At 35.6% G+C, this 14,347-nt stretch overlaps 1 protein-coding gene across 1 annotated transcript in view; it reads left to right on the forward strand.

The window, feature by feature from the left end:
• The first annotated feature begins 283 nt into the window (after positions 1-283).
• GABRA2 (gamma-aminobutyric acid type A receptor subunit alpha2) overlaps positions 284-14,347 on the forward strand; it is a 126,090-nt gene continuing 112,026 nt past the window's right edge. The window contains 2 exon segments of the mRNA XM_007445558.1: positions 284-354; positions 2,917-3,032. Coding sequence (XP_007445620.1) covers positions 284-354; positions 2,917-3,032 — 187 coding nt within the window.

A 14,347-nucleotide genomic window follows, 5' to 3' on the forward strand; every position in this document is an offset into this window, starting at 1 on the left:
ATTATTTGGTCATCATTCTGTTAAGAGAAAAAAAAAGAAAGAAAAAAAAAAAAAAAAAAAAAAAAAAAAAAAAAAAAAAAAAAAAAACCAAGAAAAGAAAAGAAGAAAAGAAAAGACCCTCCTCCAGTCATCACACCCTACACACACTCCACTGGAATAATCTCTATATCTTTAACTCCAATTCCCAGTTGAAATGACATTCTTTTGGGCTATTTGGATGGTGGGACTGAATGTAATTTTAAGTGTATTTTGTTTTTCTTCCATGACTTTACAAAGAGTGGTGATGAAGATGAAGCTGAACATCTGCAACACGCAGTTGCTGCTTCTTGTTTTCTTGGTGTGGGACCCAGCCAGGTGAGACAATTATTTACTGTATTTTCTATTTTAAATTCAGGGTGAAGGTGTGTTTCTTGAATGTTACCAATGCAGAGGTGGCTTTTCAGAAGCTGAGTATTTTGAAGGATCATTTCTAATGAAAACATATTGTACCAAGAAACAGAACTATTAAGTGACAGAGACTATTAAAAGTTCGTTGCTTCTTGTTTTTAGCGATAAAATACAAAAGTGAATACAAACATTTTCTAAAAAAATAAATCACGGAAGAAAAGAGTGCCCTTTGGATGGCATATTTTTGCAAGGAATTGAAGTGGTTGTTATATGCGATTATAATAACACCAAAGTTCAGTAAAGAAACCATCAGTTTTCCTTTAAGCCAAACAGAAAAGCATAAGCTAAAATGATTTGAGTGTTAATTTTTTTCTTTTCTTTTTCTTTCTGTCTTTCTTTCCTTTTGGTCTTGGCTCTTTCAGTCAACATAGAAAACCTAAATGATGTGTGGATCTGAAACCTCTAGGTGGAGGTACTATACAACTTCACAATCACAAACAAATAAAACAAAAGCTTGATTTATTAATCAACTTTTCATATTATTGATTTAGAAATTTTTATTTCTAAAATGGTACCGTCATAAAAAGTACTTACTTTGAAAGTGTAACAAATTCTGTTTTGCCTGTATTCTACAAATATCAAATTTAATTTCTGTTGTTTTCAATAGCATCATCTTAATTGTAGTCTTTTCTGATTTTTTTTATCATCAATGGGCAGCTTTTATTAATTGCCTAAATTTAGGGTATGGTTTTCAAAATGCCAGAGAACTTAAAATATGATTCATAATAATGTCCGTGTAACTATTCCTTTAAAAATATTAGTGTTTATGATTTTATGATACCTTTATTTCTCTTTAAAATTTTCATTTTCCTGTCTCAGTAATTGTCAAAGTTTGAAAATACTTTCTAGAATTGAGAAGAAATCTCTTTATGAAGTCTTATTTTTAATTGGAAAATAGCTCCTCATTTAATATATTAATATTGAGTTTAGAAAGAAAATGTGACATGTGATTAAAAAACGCTTTCCAGTGAAAATCTCTAAGTGGAACTTCATGACCATCTTAGTGATTGGTTTTAAAGTTAGCTTAAGGCAACATAAAAACTTTTGAGGCTTGAGGTATGAACTAATTTGCTTACATAATTTTTAAAATGTTTATCTTTATATCAATATTTTAATATTTTCTCTTCTCCCAAGAGGATATTTGCTTGAAGTTGCTTACTGATTTTTCCATGTATTATGACTATTTTTAGCTACTAGCTGTGTAATCATTTAAATGCAAATGAATTCTGTCAATGATATTTCACACAGTACACCTTGATCAGAATGCAATTACATATAATCTTTGATTTTAGAGGAGTGAACAAACTGTGGTCCATTAATAATCATTGAAAATCCTCAGTACTTAACCATATTTTCTTCTACTAGTTTTCTGTTCTATATTTGACCAGTAATGCTCATGCCAGTATTTTATTCTATTATATAAATGATTCTTTTTCTGGACCAGTAATTTAAATCTCTGAATCATTCTGGGGAAAAAAATGGCAGTGAAAAGGGACATTCTGTTTTATACATCCAGTTGCTTCTGCACCAAATTGCTGGATGTCACAAAACCAGGTGTCTGGCTTTCTGATGGAGAAATAATGGAGAAAATCACTGTTTCTAACCCTCTTCTGGTGATATTTTAAGACCACTTATTCTTTCCGCAAATTTATCACACACACACACACACATACACACACACACACACACACACACACACACACACACACACACACACACACACAAAGTAGCTGGGCATTTTAATCTTTGGATGACCTCTATTGCTCTCCTCAGAGACCAGTCAGGAGGGGTACTCCTCCAAGGCTCTCTGCAGCTGTGTCTGTGTTGCTGATGCTTTCAGAGACCACCTCCACCTCCTTGACTTCAGTGGAGTCTGGAACACGGCCAGCGGAGTTTCCCTGATGTCTATATTGCACTTGGCCATTGGGTGGAGGTATACCCAAAGTTAGAAAATCATCTTGGCTTAAAAGAGAAAAAGACATAAAAAGAAAAGACATTTCTGAGAAAGATGGAAAAATTCTGTGCCTCCAAGGAGGCAATTTATTTTCCAATTAATATTCAAATCACTGAAGAATTCTTTCAGTAGTCCCTTTGGTTTTTGTACCTTTCCAAATGCAGAACAACATTACTAATAGTATCTGCATGTGATAATCTACCATCATAATATATTCTAGGGAGTGCATTTTAGAAAAATTGAATAGGTCACACAAAATGCGAAGTGATAGAAATCTGAAAGAATTTTGGCATCAAACTTTCTGATAAGCTAGTATTTATTATCTATTTCCAACAGCATGTTTACCTTCCCCATAGACATACTGGCATTTAAAGAAGTGGAAAAAAAAAAAGGAGGAAAATGGGTGACACTAATAGCTCAGGGAGCCTTAAAATTCAAATCAAGGAGGAAGAGCATGTTGGCACTTGCAAAACACACGTATGTATATATATCAGCTTGTAAAATTATCTGTTTAGGTTGGTGCTGGCTAACATCCAAGAAGATGAGGCTAAAAATAACATTACCATCTTTACAAGAATTCTAGACAGACTCCTGGATGGTTACGATAATCGGCTTAGACCAGGACTGGGAGGTAAAAATAGTTTTCCTTTTCTTAAATACTCACAAAGTAATGCCTTTAAAAGTTAAGGGTAATATTTATATTTTAATACATTTTATACATGAATGCATTGTCACATATTAAAAAGCATAGGTAATAGAAAATAAGGTATATGAAATAAACATTATCTCTGATTCCTTTTATACAGACATAACGTATTTACCTTTTATAGACTACCTGAAGTCATATAGAGCCCAGACTTTGTGCATGAATAGTTTTTTTGTGCATGAATAGTTTTTAAATTAGTTTATTTATAATGGCTAAGTTTTTCAAACTTAGACTATGTGAAAGCATGACATTATTGGGCAGATATGCTTGCATAGTATCTTTCGTTTCCTTCATTGAATTTTGCAGATGCCTATTTTCACACTAGTACAGATATATAGAAACGAGAAACATAAAAATATAAAAGAGTATCTGGGTTGAATTTTAGCAACCAGATAAATTTTAGCAATCATCACAGGATTCTGTGATGATATTTCTTTACACGTGCATGTGACGTTTCTAAAATACAGCACCGGTTTGGCATTCTTGAAACTTTCAAAGACATTCAGCTGTAGGCCTAATTTATTGGCCTGTGGCACAGTTTGATTTCAAATTTAAACATTCATTCTCAACTCAGAAAGACAGATCTATTTTTATCCATAAAGGTAAAGGAAACTAGGCTTGGCTAATGTGTTAAATTTTAATTATCCTTTAGCATAAATGGGTGATACTAAGGAGATTAGGTACAAGTAAGGTAGGTGTGTAATTCCTGAAAGGATTCTGAGTCAAAATATTGTTACTCATTAATTCTAACATGAGATGTATATATATATATCTATATATCTGCATGCACACATTTATCAAATGTATGTTATACTAATTCGGATGTTCAGTTTAATAACTAATTCAAAGTTAAGACGAATTAGTTGAATGCTTGGTACTGACTGAAAGTTTATATAGTTAGCCTGATTATTACCAGGTTGGCAACTTTGCAATATTAAATTGCTTGAAAAGATGTGTAGTGACTAAACACCTGGATGTTTATGTCAATACTGTCTTTGAAAAATGTAAGTGGTTGTTAATTCTATACATATTTGGCAATTGTATGGTTTGCATTGCCCAGGAGTCAGAAAAGGTTGGAAAAGACCCAACTTGCTTTTAAATAATATACCATTTAATTGATAGTGGATTTGGACTTGAATCCTGAGTGGTACCTTGCATTTCAAGAGAGAAGTGATGGGGAAGAATAATGTTCAGAAGTATGATAGATTGTATCTCTCAGAGATAATTCAATTGTTTAATATACACTTAGTCTACTAAAGGAAAAACTCTCAAGTTTATGAGTCTGTTTCCATTTTGTAAATAAGTTCTTTACTCCAATATAAAATAAAAAGTTAAAAGAAAAGTTAAAATAAGGAAAAGAATATTTTCTTAGTAATTAACGTTTCTAATGACCATGAATAGAAGGCATTACTGTCCATGTTAGCATATATAGCAAGGAGCTAATGTCAAACTCATACAACAGAAGTATGCCTAGCATGAGGCTGTCATAGTTCATGATGGTGATTTGAGAGGTAGATTGCACTAAGGCAGATATTTTCCCAAGGCTTATATTTTATTATTTTTTAATAAATCATGTGCTGTCTAAAAGACTTAAGATATTTAAGCTAGATCTTGGATTTTGTCTATGAGATTTTAGGAGAAATGTTTACACTGTGGGTGTATAGTTGGGAAGTAAAAACTACCTGTTAAAGGACATGGATATTGCCATTTATCTCTTCATATTTCTTTTTAAATATCTCTTCCATTCTTTTTACTTTGGTCATCAGCATTCGAATATAGATCCTTGTCACTCATTCTGCAGGTTAATGCAACAGACAAAGTGGCTCTTCTTGTCTAGTGTCTTCCTTCCCCAATCCTTCTCTGATAGTGGACATGTGCTAATATTTCACTGTCAGATTAGTCTTCTTTTAGTCAATACTTTTCATATATTACTCTCTTGTCTTGATGAAATACTTTTGATAGCTCCCCCATTGCTTTGTGTAGATGGTGATGAGGGGGTAGTGGAAGGAATATAGGCCTTGCGTGCAGATGGATCTAGATTCGAATTTCTGCTCCATCTACACACCCAAAACTGTGCCTTGGCCAGGTAATCTCTGTTTCCTTTCATTTAAAATGGTCATGATGGGGATTCCCTTGGGTGTTATTTGTTGCTTTTCCCTTGCTGCTTTTAATATTTTTTCTTTTATTTAACTTTTGTTAGTTCAGTTAATATGTGTCTCAGCATGTTTCTCCTTGGGTTTATCCTGTATGGGACTCTTGTGCTTCCTGGACCTGGGTGACTATTTCCTTTCCCATGTAGGAGGGTACAAATGAACTTATCTACAAAACAGAGATAGAGTTACAGATGTAGAAAATAAACTTACGGTTACCAGGGGGTAAAGGGGAGATAAATTGGAAGATTGAGATTGACATATACACACTACCACATATAAAATAGATAACTAACAAGGACCTACTGTATAGCACAGGGAACTCTACTCAGTACTCTCTAATGGTCTATATGGGAAAAGAATCTAAAAAAGAGTGGATATACATATATGTATAACAGATTCACTTTGCTGTACACCTGAAACTAACACAACATTGTAAATCAACTATACCCCCCCAAAATTAAAAAAATAAATTAATTAAATGGCCATGAATTAAATGGCCAGGATGTATTTCTACTTTATAGTGTTGTTGAGAGGATTACATAAACTACAGTGTACACGCAACATACTAGCAGTTAAACACAATCAATTCCTTCCCTCCTCCCATAGGTTCCGAACATGACAATCAAGGTTTTTACAATTTGCTTCTCTGGCTTAAATTTTACTTTGCCACCCATCTATCCTGTATTTCCAACACATCTATTCATTTTCTCTTGATAATCCATTCACATCTGCTCCCTTAGCCTTTGAGGGGAAAATATTCCCCTCTCACTGGAATTATTCTTCCTCATTCTCTCTTTTCCTGTGAAGACCACCTCAATGTGGGACCTTTTCAGTAATAACCTTTCTTAACTGAATTGAAGCACCCAGATTCAATTTTCCCTCTGTTGAATTTCTTTGGCTGTTGTTGGCTTTGTATCTCATTTGGTACGTATGATGTGCTATCTTGGATTATTTATTACCTTTTTATGTGTCTCTTGTTTCCTTAACAAGATCGTAAACTTATTGAGGCAAGGTATTGTATCATAAATCCTCTGTACTCTCACTAACTAAATATTGATTTGCATATGGTGACCATAAAAAAATATATTGATTACTTGATTAACTTTTCTATGACCAGTTAATCATCTGGAAAATGGAGCTACTCACATCTGGCTGACCTTTTAGTTGAGAATGTTGAGGTGATACTTTGTGCATCCTGCTGCAGGAAGGTGGTGTGGCTGAGTGAAGAGAACCTAACTTTAGATTGTGGTGATTTAGGTAAAATTCTAGATGGAGTACTGAGCAGTCTTGTGACCTTTCAGTACTTTACCTCTCTGGGGCTACATCTGTCATCTTTAAAATAGGATTACTATTACTATTCTTAGGGTTTTTGATGAATATTAAATACAGGGATATACGCAAAGGATTTAGCACAGTGACTGGCATAGAGTAGAGAGTTAATACATAACAATAACTAGAAGACTTTGAAAACCTTTGTAAATACACTGTTGTAAATTTCAGTTATTATTATGGTTTCTTCTCTGTCCAAAATTCTCAGCCTGAATGTTCATATGTCATTTCAAATAGAAAGTTCAGGGAAATTATTTGTATCATTATGTCCCAGAAATTAATAATAAGGGGAAAAATGGGTTTGATTCAATTTAATATATCAAACTGAACATCTCTATTGATGGATAATCTGAATAATTAATCTCAATTATTATTATTTCTCCTTTGTAACGTTAGTATAAATGAGTACATAGGAAAGAGCAATCGGTTTTGTATTAAGAGTTAGAAAAATTATTCTTTTCACCTGACTCTTCAACTTACTAGCTCTTATCCCAGACAAGTTACTTAGACATTCTGAGCCTTGATATCTTCTTAGGGAAAATGGGAATATTAGCATTTTATTCTGAGAGGAGGAGGATAAATTGGGACTTCCATACATGAAAAGGATTGTACAATAGGTCGAATGATAAAATTTTAAGGTATTTAATAATTAATTATGGGTTTTCTGTTTTTTCTTCCAGCTTTATTAAGGTATAATTGACATATAGCACTGTAAACATTTAAGGTGTGCAGAACTATGGGTCCTCTTTAAACTGAGGGCCCGATCACATTACTCAACTGCTCAAAATCCTGCAATGGTTTCTACTTCAGTCAGAATAAAACACAGATTTCCCTAATGGTCTCCAAAGTCCTGCATAATCTGTTTCCCTGTTCTTCTTTGGCCTCACCTCACACAACTCTCCTTGCTAAGACTGCTGCAGTCACATTGGCTTCTTTTCTGTTCCATGAAGACACCACGATACACACACACTCCTTGGAGCTTTTCCCCAACTGTTCCCTCTTCCCTGAATACCCATTGAGCTCACCTTCTCAACAAGGCCTACCCAGACCAGTGTGATAAATACTACCCAGACCAATGCGATAAATACTATGTATCCTTTAGCAATACTGCTCCTTCTTACGCCTTTTATTCTGTTTTTACTTAGCACTTACTATTTTTTAATATACAAGATAATTTTTAAATCATTAGGTCAATTGCTTACTTTTGTCTCTTTTGCTAGAATGCAGGCTAATTGAGGTTAGGGATTTTTGTCTGTTTTGTTGTCTGGCTCTCAAGCATCTAGAACAGTGCCTGGCACATAGTAAGCATGGAATTAAATATTTCTTGAATGAATTTGATTTTATTCATTTATTTGATTTTATGTTATTTAGTATGCTCCCATGAAAAGAATCGACTATAGAACTTACCTTATCCTTAAAATCATCAGAGCAATTATCATTTAATTACCGTACTGGCCTTTCACTGTTAGCACCAGCGAATTAGGCTGACTTCTTGGTGAATGGAAACAATCACTACAATTATTCCAACTCCTGGCTTACGTTAGATGTGATTCTGCCGTGAACTAACTGTGTGATTTGGGGGATTTGGGGTGATTCGTTTATCCCATCTGTGACGTCATTTACTTACCTGTGAAATTGGAGGGGAGGTTCTACTTACCCTGTCTGTCTCGCAATAATATGGTATGGTTCAAGTAAATAAGAAAGCATAATGTGGCATGCATTGATAGGTATTAGGACCGTTAGGAATAGCAGAGGAGTGTTCTTCAAGGAGAACATCATTTTAGAAGGTGGTATCCTTGAAAACATGCCAAGAAAATACTGGTAGGTCTTGTGCATTTGGTTGGCTTAGCCCCTCGTAAGTCTGGAAATGTATCTACCAAGGCCATATGTTCAGCTTAGCTAGAACTTATAACTGAATCAATTTTTCCTTTAGTCTTCCTTTTAGCCATTGGAGCTAACAACTCAGGTACCACCTATAGATTTTGATGTTCCATAAGAGGCTTTCAGACTGCTAACTGAATAAAAGGAACAACATTTGTGTTTCGGACTGTGTTTAGAGGGTCGTTGAAAAAAAGGAAAGTGTAGACAGGCCTCGTATATTTATAACAGCTAACATTCACAGTGCTCAACAATGACAACTATTAGAAATGACAAGGCTTGGTATCTAAATTATAGATTCAGTGTGGAAAATCTAGATTTTGATTTTGAATTTACTTAACTGCATTTACTTAACTGCACATTACTTAACTGCATTAACTGCATTTGTGCTTAACTGCATTTTGAAAAGCTGTTTCAAGGAGCTTGTCTACATAGAATTGGTACATAATGCTCTTGTTTTGTCCTCTAAAACTTGAAGCAGCTTTATGCTTAAAGCCATGAAAAACATGATGTCAGATTATAAACTTAGGGTCTGAGGGTCAGTTTCCAACTTCACTCTTGGATATTTCTCCTCAGGCTGTAGAGAGTGGATGATAACATGTTTCTATGAATTTTACTACTCTCAATTTTATAAAAATAAAATATAGGATATTCGGTGGGCAAAAATTAATACAAAAAATCTGGTCTCTCCCAGAACCTAAGAGGGAGTCTGACCTCAAAATAGCATCGTATTATTTTATAAAGAAGTGGTTAAGATCAGTGCCTCTGAATACCAGCATCTTTGAATTTGAATTCTGTTGCCATACTATATGAACTACAAACTTTTCACTCAACCTCTCCTTGCTTTGGTTTCTTTATTTGTAAAATGGGGGGCTAAAAGTATGTGACTTATTGGTTTGTTAAGTATTTAATTTCAAAAAAATTTTTGGAGCGTCCGGCAAACAGAGTAGGAGCTCAATACTTGTAGATATTATTGCTGCTATTGTTGACCCTACTCTACTACCATGAATGCAATAGAGTCCATCACTCAATGTTTTCTTTAATTTGTAAAAGCTGTGACTTCTAAAACCAGATAAATGTGTGGCACAGAGAAAAGATATATTTGTATGTTTCTCATGCTATTAGTTTCATTTTGTAGCACACTTTTGTCTATGTACAGAATCTCTGGAAACAAAGCCAATCACAAAAGAAATATGTCAGATTATTGTAACATACAACAATTGGGCATCATCAGTTCATGATACTGAATTTGCCTTTAAGAACAAAATCATATTTACAGAATGAAAACCTCACTATGAGATGCAGATGATGATTTTAGGGACATGAAACTGAGCGTGTCCACCATCCTAGCCTGGGATGTGCCAGGAACTTGAATGGCACGAGCTCTGGGTCTTGCAGCTACCGGGTGCGTGCCTGATGCTTGACAGCATCTTATGAGGTGAGGGGTAGTAGAGGCATCAGGAAGGAGATAACACACTGAGAATGATCTGAAATCTCTATACGGAATTGAAAGGGGCAGGGGACAAGTGGGTTGCGCGCTGAGCAGAAAGGAAGCGGCTGAGCCCTTAAGTTCTTGTCTCAGGTGGAGGCGGGGTAAACTTCAGGTACTGGTCCTCCGCTCAACAGCTCTGACGTTCGGCATTCTCCTCATTCAGCATCTGTGATTGGGGCTGATGCTCCTGAAGAGGCAGGAGGCAGCAGGGAATCTAGTCTCCCTTCCCTCCTGACTAGGTCTGCTGAGGTCCCCCAGTGTGCCTGGAGTGGGATAACCTTCTCAGGCATAAGAAGATTTCATTTCACTCTCTGCCACCAGATCTTCTCTACCCACTTGCGTTTGCGAAAAGGTCACGGGGAACGCCAAGATTGATTATTTCATGAGCGAGAAAATAAAAATACATTGGGATGACTTCACAGAAGTGTGTAATTAGCTTTGGGTAAATATGTCAATAATGGATACCAAGTTTCTTTCATTTCCTCTTTATTGAAAATTATTTTGTGGGAGGCATAAAACAGAACGCCGAAAGGTAATAGGTACCTGAATTGGGTTGCTGTTTGGGAGGCTGGAAACTCTGGACATGGGCTTCCTTCATAGTACGGGCTTCCTCACAGTGCATGCTAGCTAAAACAAGAAACACAGTAATGCTATGTGCAGACTTTTGGGTTCTTTTTAGTATTACAAGCCGACTAAGAAACATCTTAGTGTTTCTGTACACCCTCACCCTAAAGCTGTGTGTTGCTTGCTTACCCTCTTAGGGAATGGTGCTAAGACAGGCTTCTTCAGAAATGGTTAGAGTGAGGTTTTGCAGAACTCTTTCTCAGTTTGATGTTTTAACTATATATATAGCTTGTGATTATTTTGTAGGAAAGGCAGACTGAGTGCGTACACGGCAGCAATGGGTTGCGTTAGATTGGATGGTGGCACTTTCTTCCCAAACAGCATCTCCTGCAAAATTCAAGGGAGCATCACTGAAGTGAGTGACCCAGAGAGTACTACCCATGTTTCAACGAACTAACGCTAAGGCTTTCTTTTTCACCTTAAAACAGTTTTGGTAAATAGCAGCTTCTTCTCTCAAGCATTGCTGCTAGAGAGGCATTGCCCTTAGTCATAATTTTGAGGGATTGTTATTTTTGCTCTTTTCGGGCACAAGCCCACCCCACTCACTCTGTTGTTTTCTTGCCAGCTTTTAAGCTCAGGTGTAATCAACATTTATCTTTTTTTCACTCCTTAATACACAGTGGATAAATTGCACCATAGGCATGACGGATCCATTTGTGTTAGTGTTATTTTTTGATTGATACATCTCCAATCATATTGTAGAAATCTATATTGGTAGTGGAGATGGCCAAGTGAACAGTTTGGCCAGCCAGCAATTCATTACTTTTTGATGTGTTAACATGAAAAGAGTCAAATGAAGTTATTTCAGTAGTTTGTTCCCTAACACATGTGTATTGAAGACTTATGACGTGCCAGACACTCTGCAGGATATAAAGATGTACAAGGTGTAGTGTTGGTCTCCAGGGGATGAAGCCCCTTGGAGGGCAGATAAGGTAGGTACAGTGTGATTCTCAAAATGACTCGAAACAGTACAACACATGTTCCATTGTAAGAACATGCTATTGAAATAAAGAAAAGAAATCACTTTTACTTGCATCATACAACTGGAGTTAGCCAACTTCTGTCTCTATAAGCCTAGTTCATCCATTCCATTGTTTCTTTCTAAGGGCCAAGGATTTGTTGGGTCCTGCTGTCAATGCTGCGAATACTATGCCGAACAGGACTGAGTCTTTGCAGAAATTCATGTCATATCATATTTTGGCTCTTTCTGCCTTTCAACTATAATTATTGTATGTTTTTCTTTATTGAAGTGTAAGTCTTTTCTCATAAAAAGAAGAGTGATTTCTGATATACTTACTGTCAGGCTGAGAATTGTGATATCTACAGAAGAGCATAACATCCAGAGGGCATGTCTTTCTGTGTCTGTAGCGGGGGTGTTGAGAGTACTTATGGTAAGAGTGGCATTCCTAGAGGTAGAAAGGTAAGTGTTTATTCCAGTCGAAATTTCTGGATACTCCTCAGTTCTCTTTCTAAGGAAAACTTATTTTCTGCCTTATCTTAATTTGTTTTGAGCTACAGATGAGTTAAATAATAACTAGACATGAACTGTGGAATAAAAAAATAAATGATATGAGTTGTAATATCATGAGGATTTAGTTTATTTCCTTTGAGTTTTAATGTTTCTGACCCAACACAGAATTCTGAAAACTTGTTTCTAATTTGAAATACTCTCATTCCTCAAGGTTTAGATCTTCTCATTTAGGAGTAAGTTATCATAAGAATAAAATTAATGTTTAATTCTAAAGAGATTTCATATAGAAACTCATCAAATTAAGGATATCAACTTATAAGATACATATAATCCCTTCAAATTCTCCATTGGGTTTTTGCATTTTAAGTAACTTACATTAAGGTAGATTTGATGTCTCTGTATGTTATTATTATACCTTTTAACAAATGAAAAAACTAGCATATGGAAAAGTATGACTCCATCTCCATCTTAATTTAATATGAATTATGTCAATTTTTATTTTTTTAATTTTTGTTTGTTTTAATATTTAAAACATGCACATTAAGAACATAAAAAATGGTTTTGCATAAAATTCAAAAATACAGTACTCTGTTATAAGAGCATTCTTTTAATAAATATCTTTGTTAAGATTCAGGATGGTAGCTCCTTTTTCGGGGATTAAATGCAAAATGTAGCACAAAGATTGTCCCAGTAGTATGTGTGGCATTATTCTTTCTGTATTAAAGTATTGCAGGATTCTTAGAGGACATGTTCAGTCAGAATATTACTAAGTTGATTTAAAATATAATAAAAGAAAAGGTAAGGTTTTCTTCTTCTGATATAGTATCCAGAGGAAAAATATGTCAAAAAGAAGATACTGCTTTCTTCAGCTATTTTGTGGAGATGGTTAATAATTCATAAATTCTGTGAATATTTGAGGAATATCATATATTGAGTAGTACAATTGGATCATGTCTATTGAGTAGAGGAATAGAGTTATGCCACAAAGTTAAGGAAGGTTGAAGAGAGGATAAAAATTATAAATGCCTCCTAAGAGCATTCCCAAACCCATTGTTTAGGTTATGTTTTGTAGTGGTACATAAATATTTTAGTAAGTACTGGGAAGGCATTTGACTTCCATTAAGAACGTAAAAGGATCAGCTGCTTTTAGAATGGTGTGTGTGTGTGTGTGTGTGTGTGTGTGTGTGCGCGTGCGTGCGTGTGTGTGTGTGTGTGTGTGTGTGTTAAAAACTTCCCTGGACAAAGAGAGCTCCAGACTTAAACTGGAGGAGTGGTTTGGGGGAGGAAGACAAACGTCATGGAATGTTTTAGAAAAAGATGAGAGGCTTCCGTTTTACTCCTATTTACTGGTGAGAAGATTTTAGATTTTGAAGCTTTAAAAATGATGAGTTACTACTCATATATATAGGTTGGAGGGTCCACAGTTTTTCAATTATATGAATTTTTTGAAGCCTTTACAAGAGAAATAAGCAAATCAGCCATAGGCAGAGAATTAGGGTAAATGGAACAAATTCATTTTTGCTGCATGATTGCATAAACTCTGCAATTTCTCAAGAAAGGAAATAGTGAGCTAAAATGCTAGCCAGTTTTACAAGGAAGATTAAAGTTTTGGATACCAAGAGAGAGGAAGTCTTAATTAAAAGAAAATGGAATTGCCTGGCTGGTGTTCAGGTCGGGTAGAGGGGAATATGGGAGGGTAGATTTAATTAGTTATCTAGGGCATGTGAGAGGATGATCATCGAAGCAAAAAATGTGAAGCTGATGACTGTGCTTTGGAGAATAGCAAAGGAATCATCCAACAGCTATTAGAGGAAGAGAAACTCTAGAGTCTTAAGAGGGTGAATGGGTGGGTTTAGGTGGTGAAAATGTTACAATGGAATGGGGGTGAGTGTCGAGCCATTTTAAAGGGAGTTGCCATTAGAGCATTACTAAGAGAACAAAGTCCCTTGATAACTAAAAACTAAAATTGAGTATCCGTTTATCATTCTGAGTAGCTTTTGCTTTAGTAATGATTACAAAATTACAGGATCAAAGAGAACTAACAGGAAAGCTATACACTGAGCTGTATGATCAGTAGTGCCTATATTACAGTATGTAGCTATTTAAAATAGATTAAATCTCAAAAATTGACTTGTTAAGGGCTTCCCTGGTGGCTCAGTGGTTGAGAGTCCGCCTGCTGATGCAGGGGACGTGGGTTCGTGCCCCGGTCCGGGAGGATCCCACATGCCGCGGAGCGGCTGGGCCCGTGAGCCATGGCCGCTGAGCCTGCGCGTCCGGAGCCTGTGCTCCGCAA

This window comes from Lipotes vexillifer, unplaced genomic scaffold, assembly GCF_000442215.2.
Source record: "Lipotes vexillifer unplaced genomic scaffold, Lipotes_vexillifer_v1.1 scaffold1043, whole genome shotgun sequence".
NCBI lineage: Eukaryota > Metazoa > Chordata > Mammalia > Artiodactyla > Lipotidae > Lipotes > Lipotes vexillifer.